General features: G+C 41.2%; 2 protein-coding genes across 2 annotated transcripts; both read left to right on the top strand.

Moving 5' to 3' along the window:
* The first annotated feature begins 4,277 nt into the window (after nucleotides 1–4,277).
* Nucleotides 4,278–9,594, top strand: LOC130173996 (trichohyalin-like). Its single transcript, XM_056383578.1, has 3 exons — nucleotides 4,278–4,464; nucleotides 4,771–5,212; nucleotides 9,452–9,594. The coding sequence occupies exons 1-3, from the start codon at nucleotides 4,444–4,446 to the stop codon at nucleotides 9,592–9,594; spliced, it is 606 nt and encodes a 201-aa protein (XP_056239553.1). The 5' UTR covers nucleotides 4,278–4,443.
* A 1,085-nt stretch (nucleotides 9,595–10,679) lies between these two features.
* LOC130173519 (protein NLRC3-like) lies at nucleotides 10,680–17,162 on the top strand. Its single transcript, XM_056382876.1, is given in 7 exon segments — nucleotides 10,680–10,908; nucleotides 11,090–12,165; nucleotides 12,167–12,891; nucleotides 13,010–13,261; nucleotides 13,305–13,553; nucleotides 14,015–14,061; nucleotides 15,600–17,162. Coding segments are annotated over 7 exon segments (3,135 nt in total). The 3' UTR covers nucleotides 16,157–17,162.
* Nucleotides 17,163–17,181: the final 19 nt, after the last annotated feature.

The raw sequence follows: 17,181 nt of genomic DNA, 5'->3' as shown, positions 1-17,181 counted from the left end.
TTGGGCTGAGGACCCATGCATATTTTGTGCCAGAAGTTTCATTTTGTTATCCACCACTCCTTACAATACAGATCTCAAATTATGAGACTGCAGCTTAACAAAATAATGTTAAAGGCCCTGAGCAGCTGTGGCTCAGCAGGTAGAGTGGGTCGGTCAATCCTTGATGCACGATACTGAACCCCAAATTGCTCCTGATGGGTGTTCCATCAGTGTATGGGTGTGACGTATGAATGTGCGAGTGATTGGGTAAATGTGGCAAATATTGTAAAGCGCTTTGAGCGGTCGATCAGACTATAAAAGGACTATGTAACTGTAGTTCATTTTCCATTCCATTCACACCCCTATGGTCCAACTGCACAGGTCTTAGAGCCTTTCTGATGACATCAACAGGCTGTGATTGATTGAGATCTCTTTCAATGTACTATCAGTTTTGTTGCACCAGTTAGGTACAACCTTTATCATTCTTATTGGTCCATAAAGTTTTATGATCTCACATAGCCCCACCCACTTTACCAGAGCAGAAGTCCAATTGGTCGGTGAGGAAAACACCTGTTTGAGTTAATGCTTGAGTCAGATCAAACATATGACTTTGAGTGTGCATTGTATTCAAGTGATATAATAATCTTTAACTCAGTTATTCGTATTGTTTAATGTCCAATAGGCATTTTTTTAGTAAAATATCTTTTGACATGTCACAGATGAAAATCAAAGGCATAAATAAAAAAAATTTAAATGGCTGAATTCCATTTTGATGCTTCACTTTCAGGGTCCTGGTCCCGAGGTGTCTAGGGAGAAGTTCTACCAGACACAGAACATTAACAGTGGCTTCAGAAACTCCATCACTTTATGCATACTTTACTGTGTTATAGATGTGCAGGTGTCAAGTCAAGTCACATAAATTTTATTTATAGAGCGCCAAATCATAGCAGAAGTTATCCCAGGGCACTTTTCATACAGAGCAGGTCCAGACCGTACCCTCTATAATATTATTTACAGAGACCCACCATTCCCCCATGAGCAAGCACTTTGCAGCAGTGGCGAGGAAAAACTTCCCTTTAAGAGGCAGAAACCTTGAGCATCACCGGGTGGGTGGCTGTCTGCCTCAACTACCTGGGTTCAGGGAGAGAGAGATAGAGAGAGAGAGAGAGAGAGAGAGAGAGAGAGAGCAGGAGGAAAAAGAACATAGCTTCTTCTCTCCTCCTGTCGCTTTCTGCAGGTATTTCAACTTGCATCATGCTGAGTTAGTAACATGCATCCATGGAATATGAATGTGTACAGATGAAGAGGGGGAGGAGGAGAGAGAAGCTTGGTACATAATGGGAAGTCCCCCGGCAGTCTAGGCCTATAGCAGCATAGCTAGTGGAAGGTTCAAGCAAGCCAGAGATCTAAATATAAGCTTTTTTCTCAGAGAGGAAAGTTTTGAGACTACTCATAAACGTGCTCTCGGCCAATGTAAACTGAGAGCAGAAAATCAGGAGGAAAAACAGGAAGTGAGGTATTTTTAAAATCGCTGCACAGCAACACAGACAAATATTTAATATCACTGCATTCAGCAGAGTCTCCTCTATCAGAACATATAGACCTTTATATGATAACACTCATGATATTTAACTGGTAAGCCTGAATTTGAGAGACATATTTCAACTGAATCCATGGCTCACTCAATAAAAACTAAGCAATTAAAATCACCATGGCAACCTCTGAGGGGCAGGGGGAGGCACAAACAGCTGATTCAAATTAGCTGATTAGATATCTGTGCTGTTTATCAACCACTTAACTGACATTTCTGTTTAAGTCCAGCCACAGACTGCTCCAACACTAAAGACAGACAATGATTTACACACATCGCAGCTCTTTTCACAGGAAATATGTCTCGGTACAGTTTTAGTCAGAAAACATTCAGCAGTTAATTTCAGTTGATGCTTCTGACAGAAAGAGACAGAAAGACACACACACACAAAATCATGTTTAGATCACTTCAGAGGACATTATGTTGACTCGCAATCATTGGTGTGATACACCCAACCGCAAACATGCACATACAAATGACTATTTCTCTAAAGTTTATTCTCCATTACGAAAGGTTTTCACAATGTGAACTTTACTAGAAGCCAGCAATCCCACCACAATTTCTTCAGAAATGACATAGTCTAGTTAGGCAATATTATAGTAATCTTCCATGTATAATCTTCCATGTAACGTTACATCACACTATGCTCCTTCACGTTTACCCCACCCTCCGGCAGTAACCGTCCTGCCAGCCATCTTGCCCTCCATAGTCGAAATGGATACCTAGCCAGTTTGTATGTGTGACACGCCGTGTAAGTGTACATTTAATATTTCATGGCTCTCAACTGATATACACTCTGGTTAGACGCTGAGAAGATGCTGAATGTGCTACATGTAAGCTTTTCCTGAAAGAGCTTCAACATAAGCAAAATGGGGGAGGCAGCCCTCACAAGTCAAGCTAGCAGACTGAAGCACATCCAAAATGAGAAGACTGTCCTATCCAGACATTCAACTTGGCGAAAACCACTGTAAAGCCAGCAAGGGAACCAAGTTCTGCCAGCGACCAGGGTAAGGCAGGTGCTACAGGTACGAAGCAAAGCACTTTAAAGGGGCTATTTGTACATTTTTTTCTGCCACTGAACGTGGTTTCTTGCCGGGAGCAGGAGGTGGTGATCGTTGGACTGAGAATGTCAATGTCTGCAACAGCGCACTCCTCATGTGGCCACATGTGCAGACATATGTTGAAGCTGCTTGAGGAGATTCCCGAAGCCGGAATGCAAATCAAGAAGTGAAGAAAAGCACATCTCATCCAGTTTCCCCCTGTGCAGCTGCAGTGCATGAAGTATCTCTGCCTCAGGATGTGTGTGTCAGTATATTTCTCTTTGCCAACTAGGTGTGTGTGTGTGTGTGTGTGTGTGTGGAAGGGTGTGTGTGTGTGTCTTTATATGAAATTCCCTGCCACTATCATTGCACCAGCATCTTGGACCAAAACAAATGCTTTGTGGGCCACATTCTCCCTCCCTTGCTCTCAGTAAGGTGTTATGAAGCCCAGAGAAAGGGGACACAAAACACACAACAAGAAGCACAACTGAATAAAGTTACTGTAGGTTTTGGCATTTTCAGCCAAAAAATGAGGTTTCCCCAGTGGAGGAAATTCTGGAAGGTCACTTTCCCGTGAATGCTACGTCCTCACTGTGCTATCTCACCTGTGGGCACTTCCATTGTCTTTGGTCAGAGGGGGTGTGACTGCTCTTACTGCACTGGCGGCACTATTACCAAGATCAGCAGCCATTGACTGACACTCAATAATCTACTGGACTTGAGGTTACAGAGCTGTCTGGTGTTTGTAGCTTTGGTCTGTTCTGATCTTTCTGTTGCACTTTGTTTGAACCACAGATATTTAAAACTCAACCTGCTGTAGCTGCTCTCTAGTTGAAATTAGCCTGTTATATCTTTTCAAATACAGTTTCTATTGAATTGGCCTGTAGAGTGTGTTTTGTTGCCCTCTCCTAGTTGATTTTTGGTACAGGCAGTATCTTTGTGTTCCATGTGTCATGTTTCCAAACTTTATAGACTGTATAAACAGTTAAATCACAGACACATGGTCTGTACGTTGTAATAAAGGGTTCAGGTGAGGTGATAACTTTACTTGAGGAGAGCTATACAGGTGTCTCTAGTTTAGAAAATGTAAAATTCTCAAGTATGCAGGAAGGTCGGTCTCTGAAGGCTGAAGAGAACAAAAATACACACAGATACTGACTGTGAACCACACTGTAACACTCAGAGAACAGTCACTGCAGTAAAGGCCCTTCGGTAGTTTGAGTCTTTAAGCCTTAGGGAGCTTTTGTGTTCACTGATGTGTTGTATGTAGGATGTGTAAGCAGTAACACAAGAAACTGATTGGGGGTCAGACCAGGAAACATTGTGTCATCTCCACTTTGTCTTTACACCTTCAAGAGAAAAACAGAAGATGTTGGTGTTTCTTCTCTGCTTGGACTCATTAAACAAAAACATAATGTCCATGTTTCCCACAGTGCTTTCACCAGAACCTCATGAAAATGCCATTGAGAGCTTTGTTAGAACCTCGCTGACCTTGAGCACATGATGAGAACGTTCAGTTGTGACATCATCACTGTAGAACTCTGACATCATAAGGTTCTTCCTGGTTGGAACCTGCATCTGCAGAAACTCTTCATTCACTCCCTGAAACTTGAGCTCACTAGTCTCTCTGTGTTTGATCCCAACCGACCGTCTGTGTTTTACTAAACGACGACTCTTTGTATTGATTTGTGTTGATTGTATTGATTGTATTGATTGTATTGACTGTATTGACTGCATTAACTTGAAGACTGTATCAGAAACCGTTCAAAAAACAGTTTCAAGTTCATTTCCAGCTGCTGAATACAACTTCTGTCTGTCCCACTCAGTCTGAAGATGAACAGACAAAGAAACCAGGTAAGATTTCTCTTAGTCAGTCGACTCCTCCCTGCTATTTATTCATATTTTGTCTAAAGCTTAAAACATTTTCAAACAGTTTGTTGAGTGAATGCATCATGACAATGCAACCTCAGATCCAGTGAGCCACAATGAGAAATACAGAACCTCTATTCCATTTGCATTTTTATCCAAATACATTAGTTACATGTTGCTCTGTGTCAGACTGAAGTAGATTCAACTGTAGCAGCGAGTGTACAGGTTGTGTTGAGGTGGAACTGGAGTGTTACACATGAACTACATGTATGTTTCTATGTTGTTCCACAGCAGTTTGGTGCTGCCCTGTACGGCCCAGTGCAGTACAGGCCGACTGCAGTCCCGCTGCACACGGAGCAGCATAACGCAGTGGTGCAGGGCCTCAGAGACGCCCTGCTCTCTGCCATCAACCAGATCAAGTCTCTGCAAGAGAACAACAAGTCTCTGGAGGAGAAAATCAACCTGCAGGAAAACCAGTGGAGGCAGGTGGAGAGCCGGCTCCAAGAGGAACTGCGTCAAAAACACGAGCTCCTCAAAAGGAGCCTCAAGAAGAGGCAGGCTCGCACACAGGCCTACATGGACGTCCTGGCCCTGCTCGCTCAAAAAGAGAGAGAGCTGGAGATGAGAGAGGAGGAGTGGAAGGCCAGGTGTGGCGCACAGGAGGAGAGTCTGCAGGAGCTGGCTGAGGAGGAGGAGGAGGAGACCAAGGTTAAAAATGAGGAGAAAAGCAAGAGTGAGGAGGAAGAGGAGAAATACCTTCAAAACCAAAACAAAGACATGAGATGGTGGCGGAGGAGAGAAAGACGACTGACATTCATAAACAGATGAACGAAAAAAAGAGAACAAGCAAAAGAGGAACAGGGGTTAGCTACGGCACAGCATGCCTCTTCCTGAACCCCCCATTCATCCTTCTTACCTTACCCACTCCCACCTTCCCCTGCCCACCCTTCACCCCCCCCTTCTTTTTTGTGTATGTATTACTTGTTGTTATTGTCGAATACATGAAGTCTGTGTTACATCTGCCTGTGTTTGTCTTTCTGAACATCGATACAGGATTCATGGCTCTTATCAAGTGGCACAGTGTTACAGTATTTGTTCTGGAGATCACTGTTCTATCTTTCTCTCTTTCAGTGTGTCACTTGTTTCAGACTTCAAGTAGTCAATAGGTATCAACATATCTTTGTCACTCTTGCATCATGTCCTCCAACCTGAACGACCATTAAAAAAAAAAAAAAAAAATACTGTCCACTCCTGTTCATATATGATAAAAAAATCACATGGAAATCTCACACATGGGACCTTTAAGTTTTCCTTGTGCCACCCAGTTACATGCATTTACCACCCATTGTTATATTTCTGGTAACTTTGGCCGACTCACCTTGGAATTTTAGAATTTTTAATATATATTTAAAAAAAAAAAAAAACGACCCATAAAAATGGGGCAGCAGCCAATTGGTTCATTTTCCCTCATTCACATCTCCTCCTGTGCTGGCCCCACCCCTCCCCCTCTGTCCTCTCTGTGTCCCATGTCAGACGCAGCTCAGAGCGACACATGATGATGGATACTGAGTAATGTTAATTCCATTAAAGTGGATGATAATAATAAGATAACGGTATCATGAAGTGAGACCATCATCAGCTGATGTTACTTCTGACGCTCACTCAGGCAATCAATGCCAAATAGTGTAGCATAAGCTACTTGGCATTGTTTGAGCATATATCATATCATATCATATCATATCATATCATATCATATCATATCATACTATTAACACAGCCACATGATTGCCAGGGAGTCAGTCAACAGCAAGTGAGTATACTGGTACATTTGCACTGGTGCACTTGTCCATGGCACAAAAAAAACACAGCTGTAGGACAGTATGCATATTTAAAGGGACTGCAAAGGAGGTGTGGTGATGGTGTTCAATCAATTGAGAGGGGGGGGTGGTCTGGGCCAAATTTGCCAGGGCCGACTTTTTGTCCCAGTCCAGCCCTGTTCCAGATCCACCTGTCTCCTCAGTGTGATCCAGTTAGTACCAGTCACCTGATCCCCACACCCACCTACACACCTGCTCCTCATTCCCCAGTCAATATACCGAAATAATGAGAAGGGAAAACAGAATTTTTGCATTTTTAAAATATTTTTAGCTCAGGTGTTTCACATATTTCTTGATCACTTCCAGGGACCGTTGTATGTGAACATCCTAGGAGATCAGCAGTTTCAGGAACACTCAAGCTGAGATCACATTCTGCTGTTTGATGTGAACATTAACTGACGCTCCTCACCTGTATCTGCAGGATTTAATGCACTGCACTATGAGCATTGTTGCTGACCATGTCCATCCCTTTATGACCACAGTGTACCCACAGTCTAATGGCTACTTCCAGCAGGATAATGCGTCATGTCGCAAAGCTCAAATCATCTCAAACTGGTTTTCTTGAACATGATAATGAGTTCACTGTACTCAAATGGCCTCCACAGTCACCAGATCTCAAACCAGTAGAGCACCTCTGGGACGTGGTGGAACGGGAGATTCACATCATGGATGTGCAGCTGACAAATCTGCAGCAACTGTGTGATGCTGTCATGTCAATATGGACCAAAACCTCTGAGCATTCATTTTTGTTATTCATGACTTAAATGAATAATAATGTACCTCTGTATGAATAAATCCTACAACACCAGGGGCCATCAAGAAATTTCATTAATTATACACTCATGGATTTTTTATATTGATATTGATTATATTTGTATTTCCCAAATAAAACTAAATAAGAGCTTAACCTCAGCAAGTAATGAATCTCTCTCTCGCGTTGGTGGATTGTGTCTTGTCAGTGTTGCTAAAGTTTGTGTCCATCATCAAAAAGTACTGTATAGTAATTAACACTTCACACGTCATCAGTTACATGTAATTTCTTCCACACATTGATTCTACATTTCCCCACACACACGTCCCCAAGCTTTTAGTCTTTGGAAAAATAAAATGAAAAATAAAACAGCAGGCAAACAATGGCTCTATCAATGAGTGTTAAACTGCGTATATACACTATAATACGCAAAACATCTATCAAAATAGGGTTTAAAAAATGAACAGAAAGAACACAGGCTTTTCCTGTCAGATCATTGTGTTAAATGTGTAGTACATTTCACTACCAGCTGAAAGTTGAAAGTATTAATAAATAACACATTTGTGGAGGTTTATTGGTTTATTGGTTGTAAGCCTCAACAGACATGTTTCAATGAGGGCAGGGGGACAGATGTTAAGGGTCAACAGCTCAAATGTTTTCCATCACTGGTGGTGAAAAACATCAATTTAAATCAGTATTGGGGTTTTTAACACTGAATAATGTTAACTTAATAACTGAATAATGACTGAATAATCATGATTATAGGATTTTCTAGCATGATGGATGATTTTTTATGTCAGTCTAGATCATGGGTTTGTTTATAGCAGCTATAAAAAAACAAAACAAAACAAAAAATGCATCGCCTGATCTTTGATCCCACACTTTGATCCCAGTCTGGGTTATTGTTTTATTTGATTATAAGTTGATATTCACTTCGGAGAGAAAGCAGCGATCAAATTTCAGTCACAAGAGCTGCAGTCTATATTTAAGCAAGGAGGAATTTAAAAGACCTGCTGGACAGACGGACATTGATGGGAATAACTTAAGTAAGTGTAACTCTGATTTATTTACAGAACTGACTTTATTGCAGGCTCACACTCAATCTTGTGCTATACTTATAGCTTCATCATTCCATCACGGATTTCTCTAAAGTCTTGCTTTTAATTCACTATCAATTTATGTTCATAACCTGTATCACTTTTAGACATCGTCTCATACAGAATCCAAACATAATCTTGGTCATATCAACTGAGATTTAATCAAATAATAATAAAAAATAGACTAAAAGCATGCAAATATGGCAATAGCAATGATTATTAAAAAAATAATATACAAACACCATAAAAACTAAAATTAATACTTTTGCCAAAAAAGTGGTGTCAACAAGAAGTCACGTAGTTCTGACTGCGTGCTGAAAACTCTGATTAAGTTGACCGTTGATTTGATTTTATTGCAGCTTCTGATGATAATGCTAGCTGATGATTCCTCTCTCTCTCTCCAGTCTATCATTGCTTCTAAACAGTGAGGCAGCAGGTTATTCCCGACATGGAAAGGTATGGCCAACACTTCACGTTACACTTCATGGTGCAGTTTTGATTTTTCATACTTAAAAAAAAATGTATTATTATTTTTCAATCTTCAATAATCAGAATAAGAGCGGCTGAATGAGAGGCTGTTAAGTTCGCTGTATATCATTAAGTGACAGACATTGGACTCTGGCCTGGACTGGCAATTTGATATTGCACCTTTGGAAATTTTATGACAGAGTTTTTATTTTTACCTGACATTGGTTAATGGTTGGTAAGTTAAAGTCTCACAGCACGACAACTGTCGACTGCTGTTGAGTCCATGTTAATGGTTAACACTGCAGATTCATCTGAATCTGCTTTGACAGTGTTCTCAATCAGCTCAGACTTTGAAATTCAGTATTTACATTCTATACAAGTTTTTGAAAATCTTTAAAAGAGCAACTTACAAAAAAACAATAAAATAAGCTCCAGTTGTTTCAGAGATGAAGGTTTGAAATAAAATTATTATGTTGGCTGGATCATGATCAGTGTGAAGATTTATCTACTTAGCGATTAGTTCTCATGTGGCTATATGCCAATAAGAGTTATCCTTTTCTTGTCCATCAGAATCTGGTTTATTGCCCAGTAGGTTTTCAACATACGAAGAATTTGCTTGTTCAGTGACAGTGGGGGTCTCTAGCCCTGTTAATGAGGCGGACTCAAAGAGTTTGTGTCCAGGGCAGGAGGGGTCAGCGGTGTACAGGTCTTGGAGGGATGGCAGATTACAGCCAATCACAAGAGTGAATAACACTGCAGTGTGCTTTTGTCCTTTGCAGTGGCAAAGGTTTACCAGGTGGCGATGGAGGAGGTGAGGATGGACTTGATGGTGGTGCAGAAGTGCACCATCATCATCCTTTGCAGGTTGAGCTTCAGAAGAGACCAGACTCATCTGAACCTGCACCCAGCTGTGTGTCCATGAAGAGTAATCGATCATTCCAACGCTTAATTAATTTTAAAGAAGAACATCCCTCATCTGAACAGAGGTAAGCTGCTCCTCATAATTAAATGCTAGACTATGCTTTATCCAATGCTTTTGGTTTGTTGATGGTTTGTCTGCAGAGGGAATGGGTGAGAATGCAACTTTGACTTTGAGGGGTGTATTTTATTCACCTTTGCTAGCTTTTATTAAATGTATTATCACAAACATGATCATGTTGCAGACAAGTTAAATAACCTCGGACTAGCTCAGATGGTGATTTTGGTAACAGCTCTTTGCATCCCTTTAGTCTACATGGGCCACCCAAGCAGTTCTGTTGTTTCCACTGTTTCTTCATTGACTAAACTAATGAAGGTCACATCATTGCTCATCATGAAGATGAACTCATTTTGCACCTCATGACTTGTGTAAGAGGCGTTTTTCAGAATAGACTTTACAATTTGGGCCAACTGTAGTCTTTCTTTTTACATTATATTACATCACATTCATTGGCAGATGCTTTTGTCCAAAGTGACTTGCAATAATTGTATTCAATCCATGTAGGGGAATAAGCTGGACACCATTTAAATTGGGAGTATATCCCCTTTGAAGAAATTGCTAAAAGCCAATTCAGTGATATAGTACAAGACATAAGTAAATACTTGCACTGGTTGTCTTGCTAATGTTGAAGTAAGGATGTTCATAGCAGGAGGAGGGAGGTAAATTGTCGCTCATGTTGGTGGACTTTGCTTCCTTGGCCTTTCTGAACCAGGTAAGAGTCTGCTGTGCCTATTCTGGCAAGACCTGAACACACAGGGTTGTCAGGAGGAGTCAGAGCAGCTGAAGATAAAACGGTTCATAATGTGAGCATGTATTTCTTCTATCCTTCACAGAGATGACCAAGACATAATGGAGGTTCCTAGCAGTCTGTCTGGCCAGGAGCATCAAACAGACCTTGAATCCATACTTATGGTTTGTGCCTAACAATAGCATAAGTGAATTACATATGAAATGAGACTAAAGTGTATGCACAATGGATTTGATGATAGAGTTTGGTATTAGTTTAATCCTTATGCTTTATGTTCCAGATGATTGAAGAGAACATTATCATATTTGTGAAGAATGAGATGAAGAGGCTCCTGACGGTTCTGAATCCAAATGACGAAAAATGCTTAGGGAGGCAAGGGGACAATGAAGAGGTGGTTGATGGTGAGGATGAAGATCAGAGGAAGACCAGCAGAGAAGCCTTTCTGAAGATAACTCTGAACTTCTTAAGGAAATTTAAGCAGGAGGAGCTGGCTGATTCTTTGCAGAGCAGTAAGATAATGCTAATATACTGTATTTGTAAGACTCTGTTTTCCCTTTCCATTATTTCAAACTCTTCAACTCCTTTAATACTGTAGCTATAAATCAGTGTCAAATGTATGTGGAAAAATTGAAAGCAACAGATTAACTGTAACACCCACTCATTGATCTTGTTATTTGGTTCTTTGTTCAGAAACCGATCATTCCATGTGCCATGAACTCAAATCTAATTTGAAAAAAAAATTCCAACACGTGCTTGAGGGGATTGGTAAAGCAGGAAACCCAACCCCTCTGAATCAGATCTACACAGAGCTCTACATCACAGAGGGAGGGACTGCACAGGTCAATGGTGAACATGAGGTCAGACAGATTGAAGCAGCAGCCAGGAAACCACACAGACCAGAAACAACCATCAGACGAGAAGACATCTTTAAAGCTTCCCCTGGAAGAGATGGACCAATCAGAACAGTGATGACAAAGGGAGTGGCTGGCATTGGGAAAACAGTCTTAACGCAGAAGTTCACTCTGGACTGGGCTGAAGACAAAGCTAACCGGGACATACAGTTCACATTTCCATTCACCTTCAGAGAGCTGAATGTGCTGAAAGAGAAGAAGTTCAGCTTGGTGGAACTTGTTCATCACTTCTTTACTGAGACCAAAGAAGCAGGAATCTGCAGGTTTGAACAGTTCCAGATTGTGTTCATCTTTGACGGTCTGGACGAGTGTCGACTTCCCCTGGACTTCCACAACACTGAGATCCTGACTGATGTCACAGAGTCCACCTCAGTGGACGTGCTGCTGACAAACCTCATCAGGGGGAAACTGCTTCCCTCCGCTCGCCTCTGGATAACCACACGACCTGCAGCAGCCAATCAGATCCCTCCGGAGTGTGTTGACATGGTGACAGAGGTCAGAGGGTTCACTGACCCACAGAAGGAGGAGTATTTCAGGAAGAGGTTCACAGATGAGGAGCATGCCAGCAGGATCATCCCCCACATCAAGACATCACGAAGCCTCCACATCATGTGCCGCATCCCAATCTTCTGCTGGATCACTGCTACAGTTCTGGATGATGTGTTGAAAACCAGAGAAGAAGGACAGCTGCCTAAGACCCTGACTGAGCTGTACATCCATTTCCTGGTGGTTCAGACCAAAGTGAAGAACATCAAGTATGATGGAGGAACTGAGACAGATCCACACTGGAGTCCAGTGAACAGGGAGATGATTGAGTCTCTGGGAAAACTGGCTTTTGAGCAGCTGCAGAAAGGAAAACCTGATCTTCTATGAATCAGACCTGACAGAGTGTGGCATTGATATCAGAGCAGCCTCAGTGTACTCGGGAGTGTTCACACAGATCTTTAAAGAGGAGAGAGGCCTGTACCAGGAGAAGGTGTTCTGCTTCGTCCATCTGAGCGTTCAGGAGTTTCTGGCTGCTCTTCATGTCCATCTGACCTTCATCAACTCTGGAGTCAATCTGCTGTCGGCACCACAAACAACTTTGACATCGTCAACATTATTCACAGACCTATCTTCGGCGAAACAGTTTTACCAGATTGCTGTGGACAAGGCCTTACAAAGTCCAAATGGACACCTGGAGTTGTTCACCCGCTTCCTCTTGGGTCTTTCACTGCAGACAAACCAGACACTCCTATGTGGTCTGCTCACAAAGACAAGTAGTTCCACAGAAAAAATTCAAGAGAGCATCCAGTACATCAAGAAGAAGATTGAAGAGAATCCATCTCCAGAGAAAAGCATCAACTTGTTCCACTGTCTGAATGAGCTGAAAGACCATTCTCTAGAGAAGGAGATCCAGTGGTACCTGAGTTCAGATGCTCTCTGCTCAGATAAACTCTCTCCTGCTCAATGGTCAACTCTGGTCTTCATCTTACTGTCATCAGAAAAAGATCTGGATGTTTTTGACCTGAAGAAATACTCTGCTTCAGAAGAGGCTCTTCTGAGGCTGCTGCCAGTGATCAAGGTCTCTAACAAAGCTCTGTAAGTACAGGGAACCAGATAGGATCATTATACTTCCAAAATCTTTCCAAATGGAACAAAAAAACTCAAATAAAATTCAATAATAAACACATTTTTTTACTCATTGGTGCATCTCCAGGTTGAGTGGCTGTAACCTCTCAGAGAGAAGCTGTGAAGCTCTGTCCTCAGTTCTCAGCTCAGAGTCCTCTAGTCTGAGAGAGCTGGACATGAGTAACAACAACCTAAACGATTCAGGAGTGAAGCTGATCTCTGCTGGACTGGAGAGTCCACATTGCAAACTGGAAACTCTCAGGTCAGGATTCTACAGTCTTGAAAACTACTTTATATCCTGTAATATTGGAGAATATTGTCAGACCAGTTGCACTACTTTGTTTTGTGTCAGTATCTAGCCTTTATAGTTAGCTTTCAAAAAGATATTATTTAAATTTCTTTTTTAGTGCGTCTGCCGTTGAATGTTATATAACCAGGAGCAAACTTCTGTCTGGCAGGCTGTCAGGCTGTCTGGTCACAGAGGAAGGCTGTGCTTCTCTGGCTTCAGCTCTGAGCTCCAACCCCTCCCACCTGAGAGAGCTGGACCTGAGATACAATCATCCAGGAGACTCAGGAGTGAAACAGCTAACTGCCAGAGTGGAGGATCCAGACTGTAGACTGGTCTCTCTCAGGTATAGAGAGGCTTTCTGTCAAGCATTTTTTTTTTTTTTTTGTGAAAGCCAAAGGGTTGGAAACAATTTCCTGTGTTTAAGTGTTTTTGACTACAGTTATTCTAAACAATGAAAGGTATGTATTGTATGCCATGTTGACTTATTGCTTAGCATCATCAGTTGACCTAAGAATGTCATACGCTTTGATATTAGACATTAGAATTTTACACAGTAGTATGTGTTGACGTTCTATTGTAAAATTAAACATTTTAACAGTTCTGTGAGGCTGTACTTACTAAAAGTAAACAAAATGAAAGGCAAAACGTACATAAGGAATTAAAACAACAGTGTCTGAAATTACTAATGCAGTTTAGAAACATCACTAGTATCATAAGAGTGTTGCATTTTCAAAAATGTGGATAAGCAGTGTATGCATTACTCAAGAAATGTGCTGGTCTGACATTGAGTATATCCTCCTCCAGAGTTGACCACAGTGGAGTCTCCAGGCTGAAACCAGGTCTGAAGAAGTGTAAGTATATTTTTAAGTTTGATTCATGCATGGAGTTCTTCATATGTAATGTCCTCCTCTTTCATGCTGATTTGTAGGACGTTCATGCTGTTTCCAGTAGGTGTGTTGCCTTGACTGCATATTTGTATTTCTGTACTAAAACAGTCATATACTGAACAGGATGAACCTTGGGCAAACAGGCAAGTGTTGCAGAAATTGTGAGGACTATAAAACATATATAAATGTTCAGGAGTACTAGAGTGGCAGAGGGAATGTCTACCACATAACAGACTGAACAACCTGGCAATGAATGTAAGGTGAGATGGTACTTGGTGATAAGTTGACTGAAGGCAGGTGTGGAGAGAAGCCAGGAGCCAGGGGAGGTAAGACGCACCCATACCCCATAGGCCCAATTCCAATCTGGCCCCTACATGCTCCCCCTACCCACTCTCACTCCGTTTGCACATTCGTGTGAAGGGTCCGTCACAATGAGCATCGTTCCAAACTAATGACCCTTAAATCGGAGTGGGTTATAAAGCCTACCACACTCCTAGACCAGTGCAGCATCATTTTGAGTCCGGGATAGATGAAATGCCATATCCCTACTAATGTGAGTCCAATGTGTTTATTTCCAAAGGACAAGTCATAAATTACCTCAAACAGACATTTGACTATTTTCGCACACACGTGACGAGTGTTGTATTTTGGAATGAAGATGAAGATGAACATGGTGATGTGTACCCGAAAAATAACGGGATGTGTTTATTTTATTTGACTTGATATTTGAAGATTTAAAAAAAAAGGATATAATTAGATTATGACGGCAAATGAAAACATGTTCAGCAAAAATGAAATGCGACCAAAGAAGCATGGGAGTGACTGGCTAACTCACTGCCAGATTTGTGACAGCTACAGACCTGTTGTTAGTATAACATTAGAAAAAGAAGTCATTACGCACCCTGCTGGCAGCTGCCAGAAAGGCCTTGACCAAGAGGGAAGCTCCGTCCTATGATAGGTGTCAATCACTAATCAAAGAAATCTAGATTACAGAACGTACCTAAGAGACAAGTAGACTTGTGGGAGGAGAGGTCGAAGGTATCATCTTGGGTGTGATGGGTCTTGTTAATGTACTGTATTCATTTTTGGATATTTGTGTTCTTTTCCTAATCTACAACATGAAAGTGATTGATACATATGTATTATTTAGATATTATTTCTATAGAAATAGACCTGAGATAAAGAATTGTAGGGGTGGGGAATGAGGGGTGGTGGGAGTGAACCAGTGGGTGGGCAGGAGAGTGGAAAGTGGTGGTCAAGTCTGGTGTGCTCCAGAGGCATCAAGGGTGAGAAAGTAGAATGAAAAGGTAATGTTGTGAAGAAGATCGACTGTAATTTGTGGAATACATCGAAAACTTTTGTATCCAATAAACAATAAGTTGTAACAAAGACAGAAAGAAAGAAAGAAAGAAAGGAAGAAAGAAAGAAAGAAAGAAAGAGCCCTGCTTTATAGAGAATTGCATTAGATCAAAACTATATTGCATTTCTATTTTCGGTTTCAGATGCCTGTGAAGTTGCAGTGGACCCAAACACAGCCCACAGAAACCTCTTCTTATCTGATGACAACAGAAAGGTGACATCGATTAGAGAGGTTCAGCCATATCCAGATCACCCAGACAGATTTAACCACTGGAGACAGCTGCTGTGTGAAACGGGTATGACTGGTCGCTGTTACTGGGAGGTCGAGTGGAAAGGAGAACTTCACATAGCGGTGACATACAAAGGAATCAGAAGGAGAGGAGACTGTGCCGAGAGCAGGCTGGGAGGGAACGATCATTCCTGGAGTCTAAAATGTTCTGATGATGGTTACTCTGTTTGTCACAGTGACAGAGAAACAGCCATACGCCTTCCCTCCTACTCCTCTGACTCTGACAGAGTAGCAGTGTATGTGGACTGTCCTGCTGGCACTCTCTCCTTCTACAGAGTGTGTTTTAACACGCCGATCCACCTCCACACCTTCAACACCACATTCACTGAACCTGTTTACCCCGCATTTGGGTTTAGTTCCGAGTTACAGTTTAGGTCCTTTGGTATATCCATGTGTATTTGTCAGTTGTGAACGGGAGAGTCAGCTTCTGAATTAGAGAGAGACACACTGCTTACTGGTTCAGTCTGTACATACACACGCACAGAAATCAAATACTTCAAAATGATGTATTCAACCATCAGAAATACTTTTTTACAAAATCATTCCTCCGTCTCTGCATAAACATCTCCCAGATGTCTAAAGCTGTTAAACGAGGACCAAGATATAATTAATCTTAAAAACTAAAAAGGTTCCAGGAGCTAAACATCGACTACATGACAACTACAAGATGAACCTTCGATTCTGTCCTTGAGAAATGGTTGATCTTTTAATACTGTACTATAGAGTGAGTCTAACAAGATTTCAGATAATTCTTATTTTATTTTGTGAAATGAATCCTACCTTTGTGAAAGCGTTTTATGTTTGAATCTTTGTTTGAGAAGAGTTGATTGATTCAACATTATTGTGATCACAAAGGTTGCAGTTTAAGAACAAATGACATAGGTGCTAGTAATGTGACACTGTAAGGATTGAAACGATTTTAATACCTTTAGCTGAATTTCTATTAAACACTGTATATATTAAGGGTCTCTGTATCCTGCATTTCTTTATAACAATGTTGTAAAAAGCTGCCTCCAGAAATCATTGTGGATTTCATTTCATCTTTAAAAACCCTCATGTTGTGCCCCAGTCTGGACTCTCGACGAAGGCTGTGTAACCACAAAGCAGAGAGTTCCACTTTTACAGTTTTATATAGTTCACATTTTTATTATGTTTTTCTTTATAGATCCCAATACATATTATTATGGATCGCAAGTTTGTTGATAACCAATATTGTTAAGTAGCAAATTAAGTCTGAACTATAATGCTGGCCAGGGTGAAGTTACTGCAGAACACTTTCACATCCAGCCTATAGAGATTAGATTATGGACATTGTGAAATAATTCAGAATGTGACTGGATATTAATGTATTAAAAACACTGGTATACTGTACATGCATTAGAAAAACATTTTTGTCTCTAAATAAAGTCAAAGTACAACTGAACATGTTCTTAAAA

The sequence above is a fragment of the Seriola aureovittata genome, chromosome 8, assembly GCF_021018895.1.
Source record: "Seriola aureovittata isolate HTS-2021-v1 ecotype China chromosome 8, ASM2101889v1, whole genome shotgun sequence".
Classification (NCBI taxonomy): domain Eukaryota; kingdom Metazoa; phylum Chordata; class Actinopteri; order Carangiformes; family Carangidae; genus Seriola; species Seriola aureovittata.
This window is presented reverse-complemented; position numbering and strand designations above follow the sequence as displayed.